Source organism: Aspergillus thermomutatus (assembly GCF_002237265.1).
Source record: "Aspergillus thermomutatus strain HMR AF 39 chromosome Unknown NODE_42, whole genome shotgun sequence".
Lineage (NCBI taxonomy): Eukaryota > Fungi > Ascomycota > Eurotiomycetes > Eurotiales > Aspergillaceae > Aspergillus > Aspergillus thermomutatus.
The window spans coordinates 28,251-40,109 of record NW_020798091.1 but is presented as its reverse complement, the minus strand read 5'-3'; the positions used below and the strand labels follow the sequence as shown (position 1 = coordinate 40,109).

At 51.6% G+C, this 11,859-nt stretch overlaps 5 protein-coding genes across 5 annotated transcripts; 2 read left to right on the top strand and 3 right to left on the bottom strand.

Moving 5' to 3' along the window:
- Positions 1-188: 188 nt before the first annotated feature.
- Positions 189-2,055, bottom strand: CDV56_104818 (putative transcription regulator (RTG2); the record flags this gene model as incomplete). The annotated part of the gene is made up of 2 exons (XM_026758437.1): positions 189-1,872; positions 1,937-2,055. 2 exons carry the CDS (start codon positions 2,053-2,055, stop codon positions 189-191), a joined length of 1,803 nt encoding a protein of 600 aa, XP_026616403.1.
- Positions 2,056-4,148: 2,093 nt separating this feature from the next.
- On the top strand, positions 4,149-5,997 carry CDV56_104478 (putative amino acid transporter; the record flags this gene model as incomplete). The annotated part of the gene is made up of 10 exons (XM_026758097.1): positions 4,149-4,309; positions 4,360-4,373; positions 4,430-4,502; positions 4,563-4,894; positions 4,952-5,095; positions 5,147-5,361; positions 5,414-5,611; positions 5,661-5,688; positions 5,737-5,852; positions 5,911-5,997. The coding sequence occupies 10 exons, from the start codon at positions 4,149-4,151 to the stop codon at positions 5,995-5,997; spliced, it is 1,368 nt and encodes a 455-aa protein (XP_026616402.1).
- Positions 5,998-6,247: 250 nt separating this feature from the next.
- On the bottom strand, positions 6,248-6,553 carry CDV56_104430 (putative secreted antimicrobial peptide; the record flags this gene model as incomplete). Its single annotated transcript, XM_026758049.1, has 1 exon — positions 6,248-6,553. One exon carries the CDS (start codon positions 6,551-6,553, stop codon positions 6,248-6,250), a length of 306 nt encoding a protein of 101 aa, XP_026616401.1.
- Positions 6,554-7,864: 1,311 nt separating this feature from the next.
- CDV56_104191 (uncharacterized protein) lies at positions 7,865-8,950 on the top strand (the record flags this gene model as incomplete). Its single annotated transcript, XM_026757810.1, has 4 exons — positions 7,865-8,049; positions 8,106-8,280; positions 8,333-8,428; positions 8,495-8,950. 4 exons carry the CDS (start codon positions 7,865-7,867, stop codon positions 8,948-8,950), a joined length of 912 nt encoding a protein of 303 aa, XP_026616400.1.
- Positions 8,951-9,218: 268 nt separating this feature from the next.
- CHI2 (glycoside hydrolase family 18 protein) lies at positions 9,219-10,223 on the bottom strand (the record flags this gene model as incomplete). The annotated part of the gene is made up of 1 exon (XM_026757677.1): positions 9,219-10,223. The coding sequence occupies one exon, from the start codon at positions 10,221-10,223 to the stop codon at positions 9,219-9,221; it is 1,005 nt and encodes a 334-aa protein (XP_026616399.1).
- Between the last annotated feature and the right edge of the window lie 1,636 nt (positions 10,224-11,859).

Below are 11,859 nucleotides of genomic sequence, written 5' to 3'. Positions count from 1 at the left end.
GGTGGAAAGTATTCTTGCCGGTGGTGCAAATCAGTGACCCAGCCCGGATGCCGAGATAAACACACACATTGACAGACGGCGAGGAGTAGTAGTGAGCTGTACGTTGTCTTTTCTCGCAGGAGATATCTCGCCAGCTAGGACTGGCATTGACGCACCAGGAAGGTTCAACAGAAACGATGAAACACATATCACAGCATCTCCTCCTCGGCGACAACCACTTTGACTTTCATCCCCCAGCCTTCTCTCCCCCCGATCCAATTCTTCCTCTTGCCTACCTTGTGGATCTTGCGAATATCCCGCTCCAGTTCTGACTTCAACTGAGTGGGGTCAAACTCCACCTTTTGCACCAAGATTTTCAGTTCAATGCCCTTCTTATCCCCGTGTTTGCCCAGATTGCTGGCCCATCGTGCCTCGGTTACGATGCGCGGTCGGGCCGGGTCAATTAATCCAATGGGATAGAGTCGGCCGATCACCAGTCCCAGCTTCCCCAAGTATCGGATCCACCAGACCTCCTCGCTTGTCAGCAGCTCCCGCAGCCGAGACTTGAAATCTTCCTCGCGCGGGGGCAGTTCCCCCCCAAATCGCTCCTGCAGCATCAAGGCCAGGCGCGCCCGGTCGGCATGGGGGATGCCGTGAGTGGACGAGAGGAGACCGGTGCTGGTGCTGTATAGCGCGGCGGTCGAGGATAACTCCTTGGACATGCTGGCATGGACGAAGAGCACATTGGCAAAAGCCTGGATCAGGCTCCCGCGGATCGATGCGGGGAAGGTCCTCTCTTCGGTGCGTCGGGGGATGGCACCAAACATCAGGTAGGCGATCGCCTGCGCGGACGGACGGGCAAACGTGGTGGTCGCCACCTCGAGCGGATCCTGCTGTCGAACGAAGGGAGGAATGTCCCGGAAGAGAATACCCTCGCGGACGCCGCCCTGGCAGAAGTGAGCTTCTTTGATGCCGTATGGCACCGCTTTGGCCAAGACGTTGATCAGGAATGCGACCGAGGGAACCTGTTCCCGACGGCGATCGGAGACGCGGAAGATGTCACGAGCGGTCCGAGCGACCTTTTTGAGGACTTTGGTGTTTTCAAAGTCCTCCTTGGGAGCGGAGAAGCCGTTGATGATGGAGATGGGATAATATTGGCCGCGAACCTGATGAAGGTAAAGCAAGAGATATCCCCAACCACGAAAGCCGCCCCCCGACAGGTAGAGCGGGAAGCCCCCGTCTTTCCGGGCTTTGTCCAGCAGCGCATCAGGAATCTCGAGCTGCTCAAAGGCCATGCGGAAATGGCTGTCCATCTCGCGGCGGAATGCCTCCTCCGCCCGACGGGCCTCGTCTTTACTCTTCCCCTTCCGCAGCTGACTGAGTTTCTGTGTCAAGGCGGCTGCTCCGTAGGGAAAACTGAACGAGCCCCTGGGGCTGATGCGTACGTTGCCGGCATGCGAGACGATCCAGGTCATCTGCATACTCCCTCCCCCCAGATCCATGGCCAGTCCTTCGATGTCCGAGAAGCTACTGGCAATCCCCCACGCACCGATTGTTCCCTCATGTTCTTTCCGCAGAGTCTCAACCGGAACGTTGGTGGCGCGTCGGATGGCCTCCACAAACTCTTCTGCATTGAGTGCGGTACGGGTGGCCTCGGTCGCGATGATGCGCATGTTCTTCGGGGGAACGCCGATCTCGGTACACGTAATCTGGAACCGAACGATCGCACCGACTACCGCTTTGATGACATGGTGGGGGATGGGGATTTGACAGCCGGTGTCGTCGTCAAACTGGGCGTCGTAGAGGGAAATGTTGACCCGACGCGTGTAGACGGTCGGCAGGATGCGCGCGGTCGGGGAGGAGAGGTCGGAGACGGAGCATCGTATCCCGTTACTGGACAGGCTGATTAGCAGGCCTGGTATGTAGGTTGGTCAAGGAAAGAAATAAACGAGCTTACCTGCCCAGATCGACTACTGCACGAAGATGTCGTCGCTTCGCAGAGGGTTGAATGAGCGATGGGTCGGGCAGGAGGGGCGACACGCAGGGCCGATCGGGAAATCGATCACCACCACCCATAATATTATTGATCCCCTAGGAGATCAAATAACCTCATCAAATGACCAGCTATGGAGCTATGGACAAACATAGAGGAAAGGAAAGCGAGGGGCTTCAACACGACAGATTCTTTCATCTCCCTCGAAGGCTGCTGACAATGGCCTGCAACGTGTCATGACGTCAGCCGTCTCAGCTGTTGTAGCTACTCTCTCGTATACCAGTAGTAGTACTAGATCAATAGATCAATACTAAGGAACGAGGTCATAAGATTATGGCCATTGTGAAAGAGTGTTTGAGTTGTGGTGGTGGAGGATCAACTGCATTCTGCCGGCGCAGAGATCTATATCGCTGGAGGATTGCATAGAGGCACCAAGCCTAGTTATTTCAAGACAACTTTATTGCATCGAAATGAGCTTATCTTTGATTTAAGATGTCCCTAGCATAACTAAAGGGTGCTATACTCTGTAGATGAAATTGGAAATGATAGTGCCTGACTGTTGCATATCGACCGAGTAGACTATATTTGAACCTATTCGCCTGATGGAAATGGGTCGACTGTCACTCTCAGTGACCAGGCAAAGTGCTATGTAAAGCCACATTCCTCATCACCAATGACTTGATGGAAATGAGTACACAGGCCAAAGGAATGCATGATCAGGTATGATTCTGGTTGGAATGAGATCTCTCATTCTCCGTCCGGCTATACTATCTATCTACTACATAGCAAGGAATGTACATAACCACAGTAGACCAGCCTACAAGTACTACTGACTGTGCCAACGCCACAGACGCCATCCCTCGTCTTGGCTCTCAGCCTCTGCGCCTCATTGCGCCTAATACGTAGTATCTTCACGGCAGGAAGACAAATTGCATGGTCGAATTCTGATGATAAGGTGAGGGGATTGGGCAGTACTGATCACAAAGATGACTGTGTTTGATTCGAGCATGAAGATCATTATCTACTCTACTCGGTCCTACCAAGTACTAGATAGACATCTCCCGGTCTGCTCACTTTTCACCGACCGGACCCGGCCCGGGAGAGAGCCGGCCAAGTGGACCCGTAGCCTATTCGGTCTACAGGCTTCATTCGGTAGCTATAGACAATCTATCGGATAGGATTAGTATCGATGAGTTATGAGATATCACCGGATGTGACGGAGGTTCTCTACTCGGATCATAGGCAGAAGAGGCGATCCGACTGGAACGCATCCTGGTAGAATATCACTATGGCCGAATGTCGGAGATGCGGCATGGTTTCGGCGGCCATGTTGAACGCCGTATATGACGATATAGAATCCGTGTGATTGTTCAATTCACACTGGGACGGAGATATCCAAGTGTTCCCCATGGACATCCCCAGTAGATGCTCTTCCACGATGCGGGGTTTCGTAACTCCATGGAGTACTCCAGAGTCCAGATGATCATGCCAGGTTTCCCTCCTTGTCCATTGTCGAACCTAACAGCTTCAGAATCTGGAGTAGTACCTGTTACGCGATCAAAATCCCTCAATGGTCTTCGTGGATGCGGAGGACCCCGAGGATAGGTCCCAGAAATGTCTCTTGCGGTCCTATGAGATGGCCAAACGCAGAATGATGTCGTCTCCAGCGTTGACCCCAGAGGCTGACTGATTCAGATATCAGTCAACGCCTCGATTGTGACCGTCACTGGCCAATCCGAGGCGGGAAGTTCATCCAGGAATGGTGATGATCCACTGCGCAGTGGAGCACAGCAGGTAGGATCTGCTCGACAACTTCATTCTCGCACACAAAAATCTGGCGACGGTGGAATCGTGCATATGGCTAGCATCGGTCTTCGATACGTAATCCCCATGACTGATGATTATCGTGAGCGGCAATAATGACACATACTTATCAAGATCAATGATGCCTGGAACTTCTCCGTCGACATATCATATGGAGTAGTCAAACCCTACGGAAGATTGCCAAGCGCCAAAAACCTAAAAAAAAGGAACGCTCGGTTAGCCTGCAGCCACCGTTGTAGCTTTCTTCTAGAAGACCTAGCTACATCCCAATTTATCTTCTCCACGTTCTCCCTCCTTCTGGACCATTTGTCTCCCTTGACTTCCTCGTCGTCGTCTTCTAGAGCGTCTCACCATGGCCGTCTCAGGGGATCTCGAGGCTCCCGCCGTCATTAACGACCCAACCACTGACGATGCCACTGTCGAAAAGAAGGAATACGCCGATGGGACACCGGCAAATGACCCTTTTGGAAATGAAGAATGTGGAGAGGTCAAATATCGTATCATGTCGTGGTGGTAAGCTTCTATCATCTCACCGTCCATTCGCCCGTCTAACCGAGTTGCAGGCAATGTGGAACATGTAAGGTTCCAAACACATCTTCCGTGATTCTACAATGGAGCTCTAACAAGAGATAGTGATGGTTGCCGAGAATATCTCGCTCGGGATTCTGTCTCTGCCATCAGCCGTGGCGACGCTGGGGATTGTCCCGTAAGTGTCCCGAGGGATCAACTGCCGCATTTCTGCTCCTCCTAACCACTCGCGATACAGAGCTGTGATTCTGCTTCTTGGATTGTCCGGAATCTCATGGTACACCGGCTATATCATGGGCCAGTTCAAACTCAGGTTCCCAATGGTTCATAGCATGGGTGATGCTGGAGAGCTGCTGATGGGTCGCTTTGGACGCGAGTTATTCGGCATCGGCCAGCTCCTGTTTTTGATCTTCCTGATGGCCAGTCACATTCTCACCTTCACCGTGCTCTTCAACACCATCACCGACCACGGAACCTGTACCATTGTCTTTGGAGTGGTTGGATTGGTGGTGAGCTTCATCGGAGCCCTGCCGCGGACGATGGGTAAAGTGTATTGGATGTCCATGGCGTGTATGCATTCCTTCGTTTCTATCGATTGATTCGCAGAGCAGACTGACCGTGTAACAGCCTGCATCAGTATTGTGACAGCCACCATGGTGACCATGATAGCCATCGGAGTGCAAGCCCCAGATGATGTCCACGTGGATGTGACCACAGATGTCTCTTTCCAGGATGCCTTCCTGGCCGTGACCAACATCATCTTCGCTTACAGTACGGCCTCAGTCTGCTCTTCCTTTCTCTCTCGTGGCTAATTCCCGCTAGTCGCTCATGTCGCCTTCTTCGGATTCATCTCTGAGATGCATGATCCTCGGGACTTCCCCAAATCCCTGACTATGCTCCAGGTCGTCGACACCAGCTTGTACATCGTGACTGCTATGGTCATCTACCGCTATGCTGGCCCCGATGTGGCGTCTCCCGCTCTCTCGTCCGCTGGACCTCTGATGAAGAAGGTTGCATACGGCCTGGCTATTCCCACGGTCAGTGATCTGTCGTTCCCATCCCTGCAGGAAACCACTAATCGATCTACAGGTGGTTATTGCCGGTGTAGTGTTTGGCCATGTGGCGTGCAAGTATATCTACGTGCGCATCTTCCGAGGTTCCGCCCATATGCACCAGAACAGTTTCCTGGCCATCGGGACATGGGTGGCCATCGCGTTGAGCGTATGGGTTGTCGCATGGGTGATCGCCGAGTCAATTCCCGTGTTCAACGAGCTGCTGAGTTTGATCGTATGGTACCATACACCTTTGCCATGACTACTGCTAATGACATCTACAGAGCTCCTTGTTTGGAAGTTGGTTCAGTTGTAAGTTACACATATCCCGCTGGATTGATGTCATTACTGACTTGATAGACGGATTGCCCGCCATCTTTTGGCTCGTTATGAATAAGGGCCGCTGGTTGTCATCACCCTCCAAGATTTTGTTGACCATCGTCAACATTCTCATTCTGGGATTCGCTTGTGCCATCGTAAGCTCACAACCCTTTTCCTTGTTCAGGTGAAGCAGAAGCAACTAACCGAGACCAGTGTGGCATGGGTCTCTACGTCTCGGGTAAATCGATCCATGACAGTTCATCCAAGGCAAGCTGGACTTGCAAAAACAACGCCATCTAGACGTTTGACTCGAAAGAGTACGATGGCAATGGATGCGCATGGGACTATGAATAGAGCACCTGTTTGGGCAACGATAGTTATAGAATTTTAGACATTGCACTGTGAGCAATAAGATGACTACCTGACACGTGCATACTTCGACTGTCCGACCTAGCTCAATAAACGAGGCATCTTTTCACTGTATACGCCCATATTCCGACCAGAAACATTCAGACGCAGGAGCTGTGCGACAAGTCAAGGACCGTGATCCTCAGCAAGTACCCCCATGAATCTTCACCGAACCAAAGTATTCCCACCCGACGGGAAGCTTGATGCAACTTTGGTCCGAGGCCTTGGAGATGTGAACGCCGTTGCAGTTTCTCCCCTCATAAAAGGTGGCAGTGGCCTTTTGGAAGTTGAGTTTGACCCCTTGGATCTTGTAGTTGCCGCTCATATTGGTGCAGCCGCAGGAGGTGATCTTGCCAACATAATCGCCGCCGCAGGATGCGCTGGTGTAGGGATAGACAATGGTGGCGCTGGCTGAGGCCAGGAGGGAAGCAATTGCAAGGAACTTCATTGTAGGAGTCGGATGTTTCAGGATTTGGGAAGGTTTGAGATGATTTGGCTTGGTTGAACGGACACTACGGAGCAGAGGTAGCTCTCCTTATATATCTTGAATTTTGACAATAGCTCAGGTTACTCAGCGGGTTTCATGGAGAACCGAGTTCAGGCACTCATTAGAATAGAAAAGAGATCACCTGGCATTGAGGCATCAAATGTCTCGTATTTCTGCATGCCAAGTGAAGCGGTTTGCTGGACACGAAAGTTGATGCGAAGCAGCGCCAGCCATCACCACCGCGATGTAACGCTGCCAGCAATGAACGATGCACTGCTGTCCAGTATTCCATACTGATTGGTCATCTCTGAACTAGAAAATGCTCTCCAGCCTGCATCATCGCAAGTACAAGTGCAATCTTCGGAGTATTGCCCATGTTGGGAAGACTCAATCCCAGGAGGCTCGTTTCCTTGAGATAATTGCTCAGTTGCTCAGACAGGCACGCAAATACAGTATGAAAATAGAAGCAACGTTGTTTTCTCTTTTACAATGATTTGCGAAGCTGATCTGGTATACAGCGAGTGCACGTTTGTATCCAAGGCACTAGTTCTCTTGTCCTCGCTGTGGAACAACCATTTCCACTGAGATGCTCATGATTCTCAACACCAGCATTACGTACGAGAGTCGCAAAGTGGGCAGTGGAGGGAGTCCATCTGTCTGGACAAATTGAGACTCCTCCGACAGAATGGATCGATCATTCCACCAAATGGACGGACTGGACGCGAGGTATGCGTTGAAGCTTGACGGCCGAGTGAAGAGGGCGTGAAGGGCAAAAAGTGCGCCATACGAGCGACCAAACAGTGCAGTACGTGCGAGGGAGAGGTTCGGACAGAGCATCGACATAACAAACGGATGTATCACACTGGTAATCAAGTCGAGAAAAAGGTCTGCGCCCCCTTATTGCTGGGGCTGGGGCTCCCCGTTCGGTCCATCGGGAGGCATGTAGTGGTTGCATGGAGGCGTCAGATCATACGCTCGTCCCGGACTGAACACGGCATCCTGCAACGGATAGCCAATCCCAATAATGAGAGTCCCTGTTTCATGCGGATCGCGCGATTTGCGGCGTCGTATAATCTCGGTTGCCGACAGGAACAATGCGTTACCGTCTACCAGATAACTACGAAGTGAGCATGTTAGGTGTTGACTGATAGAGAGAATGGGTCTGTATGCGTACATTGCATTCGCCGTGGTGCGCACATCAAGCGACTTCCAGTGGAGAGGCCACGAGACCTGAATCAGGTATGGCTCTCCTCTGCTGACGTGAAATCCACAATGGCAATCGGCAGCGAAATGTGCAAAGACCCGGGTGGAACAGCAGGCACTGCCGTAGAGCAGACCATGGCCAAAGTTGATTTGCAGAGAGATCCTGATCCGAAAAACCTCCAGGCTGGGGTGCAAAGAGCAGAAATGCTACGGGAAGGATGGACAAAGCAGGGACTTGTTGTTGCATTTGTTGGGTATGACAGCACAACAAGTGCCATGAAGATCTCGCTGATGATGTTTTGGCTCTCAGATTGTTCCTATCCACCCTGTCCATCAATTTTGCCGACTATTCTACTCAAGTCTACGCCCCGTACATCACAAGTGCGTTCAAGCAGCATTCCGCGATGAGTGCAGGAGTCGTCATGAACATCACCAGAATCTCGGCGTACCCGATCATTGCGAAACTCGGTGATATAAGAATATTCGTTCTTTTTTAAACGCTTTCAACGTCGTGGTAGACGGCGAACCCCATGTCAGGTTTTCGGAAGAGCAGAGATGTTCATCTTGTCCATTGTGACCTCCGTCCTAGGCTATGTGATCTATGCGGCCTGCCAGGACATCGCTCAGTATATGGTATTCCCTCGGAGCTATCATATCTGTATAAAAATCGGTAGACTCTGACGTCGATCTTCTGCTCAGACTGCCGGAATCTTCGAAGCCATCGGATCAACTGCTTATGCGCTGACACAGCAGGTCTTTGTGGTCGACGTAACCAACCTGATCTACCGGGGCGTCTGGTCGACTCTTCCAGACTCGCTCACGACAATTCCAACCCTTTATTTGGGTACGATCGTGGCCGAGCGGATCCTGGATCATTCGACATGGCGTTGGGGTTGGGGAATGTGGGCGATTGTGCTACCTGTGAGCGCTGTTCCACTGATTGGGTCCATGCTCGTCCACCAGCACCGCGTCACCTCTCAGGTGATGGTGCCTCAAGTCAAAGACGCCAAGTTAGAGTCACCCTGGTGGCAGAGAGTGTATGATCTGCTGTGGGTTCAACTCGACCTCCCGGGAGGTTTCTTGCTGGTTCTTGGGCTGTCCCTGTTTCTCATGGACAGTTTGGTGCAGGCCATGCGACATGAATCGAGTAAGTGATCTCCCTTGTGGCACTACGATGTTCTAATGATAGGGTTTGGCGAACATCGTCCTTGTCATCTGTCCTGAGGATGCATGAAATAGTCTCAAATTATCAAGGTAGATTAAGCTGAATTGAGACTAATCTTATAGGCAGGCACAGCATGTATACCTAATGCTGGCGATGATCCGGCAAGCGAGCAGCATACAAATTCAACGAATGACAGCGTAGTAAACGCAGAACCAAGTAAAGAATGTCCACAATGTTGAGACCTGTCAACTGATATGATTAGCAAGGAGATCCAGTAGTCAGGATGTGCTTCGCCTCCTGAGCATAAGTGCATCCGTTGTTGACATTGGCGTCCGAAAAGCCCGCGGACCACATCATGATACCTCCAAAGGCCGCATTGTCCTTGTACTCGGCCACGAGTGAGGCCAGAGCGCTGGGCTCAAGATAGTACTGGGCGCCACTGGACGTTCCAGTCGCACCTAGCGGCGACGCAGGGACCCCGATAAAGACCTTCGCGTTGGCCGAGGGAGTGTTGGCCAGGTTGGACACCCATTGATCGTAGTTGATGGGGCCATTGACGGAGCAGCCGGGGTTGTTGTAGAACTGGACCCAGAGATAGTCAAACTGCGCATTGGTGACAATGACCTGCATGTTGGGCTCCGGGATGGGACACTGCGGCGCCCCGGTGATGTAGTAGGTGTTGGCCGGGTCCGAAGCAAAGTTGGAGCGCAGCTTGCTGATCAGATACTGGTAGTAGTTATTCCCGGCGTAGCTTTCGATGTCAAAGTCCCAGCCGTTGACAAAGGTACTTCCAAAGGGTCGAGGCACACTTCCATCGCCCTTGGTATTGCCGTACGCCTCCCAAAGGTTTTGACCGATCGTCTCCGCCTCGGCCTGAGAGGATAGGGAATACGCGCCGACGGCCCCTCCGAGGGACAGAATGACCTTGACGCCCTTTGATTGGCAGGTCTCGATGGCCGTGGCGAGAGCGTCGCAGTTCTGCGGCTCGCCTGAGGGAGAGATGTAGCAGGACTGGCCGATAGTGCCGGAGGCGATGCTGTTGCCATTTCCGTACTCGTACAGGAAGGCCAGGACAATGATATCGATACCGGACGTCGACGTGCAGTAGGTCGCCAGATCGTTGTTCTCGACTGTGCCGCCGCCGTTCTGGCCCCAGTACACAACGTTCTGAGCACTGGACCCGCGCGAGGACAACCCATGGGGCATGGCAGAGATGCCAGCAGCCATCAGGCTTAGGATAGTGAGGACTTTGACAAAGTACATGGCGTCAAGTGGGAAGGAGGACTAGGGGTTAAGGAGTGGCAGAAGTAAACAGGATTTCAAAGAACGACAATAAGGGAACGGATAGATTCGTCAAGAATCTCGAGGACGCAGTGATCCTAAGGACTGTGAGTGCGTTGGGAATCATCATGAGCAAGAGCTGCATCGCCTGTTTTATATCCCGTTTCTAACCATGCCTACTCCTGTGGCCCTTGAACAGCACTTTCATGCAACATACATCCGGGCAATATACTTGACGCAGCATCTTGGTCGTCTCCATGCGATGGTAACTTCATGAAGTAGGATAATGGTCATATAGCGTTGCAGCTGACAATTGAAAACTGCTGGAGGAATCATGGGCTGAAACACTCAACACCCGTAAGTCGTCCTAGAACAATCACTTCAGGCAATTCCATAGAAAGATGCTGAACGAATCGACCGAGAGGAGATCGGCGAAGACGATGTAACTGTGATGGCTCTTGATTGATTAAGCTCATGCAACCGTGCATTGGGCATGACTTGGCCTAGCGAGTTTGACCAGCAGACCGGAGAATATATACATAGCTAGATCTTCTTTGGACTGGCTCGAGGGACTGATTTGACAAGGTTCTCCGATTGCGACGCTGTAATCTCCGCAGCAACAACCCTGTCAGCGTTCAATGTCTCTGATACGCCAGTTGTCGCTGCAGGGAATCATTATCCCGACACTAACGAGGAGACGCTTCACAAGAGCCGACTAGCAACTACCGGTGCTTCAGAATGAACCAGGGTGTTGGACTGAATAGATTGAGTCTCTGCAGTGTTACATTGTCGTCGAGGCTTGATACAAAGGCTTGATCTTCAACCAACGCTGATGCCCCTCAGGGTGTTATACTCGGGATTGACGCTGCTGCCTGAGTATAAGTGGTAGACTGATGATATTCTGAGCCTTGCATGGTAGTAATGATATGGTCCTAGTGGTGTTAAACGACATGATATATTAGTAGGAGTAGGATTTGCTCGGTACCCACTATTGCATAAGACAGGTTTACTGACATTATTCTTAGGCATATCTGCTACATCCCGCCGAAGCATGTGTCCTGCAATTCCAACAGTCGGGAAAGAGCTAAAAGCCCATAGTCCGGTCTTCAGACGACTTCTGAGAATAGTCCCATGAATAACGGTCGAGATTGACCGCCAAATGGCTGCCGCTGTGCTATTCATGGATCATGGAGTATCCGGCAAGTTCCGAACTTCCGGCTGTCATTTATTTCTCCTGAACTTTGAGAATTGAGACATTGATCTAGATTGGACTTGGAGTCTATGGAGAATGAGAAAGAGGAGGTCAACCATCATCTCCTTGCCTCGACTCGTACTTCTAGACCCTCAGAGAACAAATGTCTCGCCGAACATCTCGCAAGACTGACAGAACGAGAAAAAGCTCGACGCATCTCTAGAACCTCAAATTGCCCGATCAGGAAATTAGTGGACCGAGACTATCCGCGGGCAGCCAATCGACCGACGGGATGGCTTCTAGTACAAAAGCCACACGCACACCGACTCGCGCATTCAGGGGATCACTTCCGAGAAGATAAATATTTCAACTTCAAGCTCTGGTCGAGCATGTTCTATTCACCTGTGAAGTCGCAGATCTCGAGCA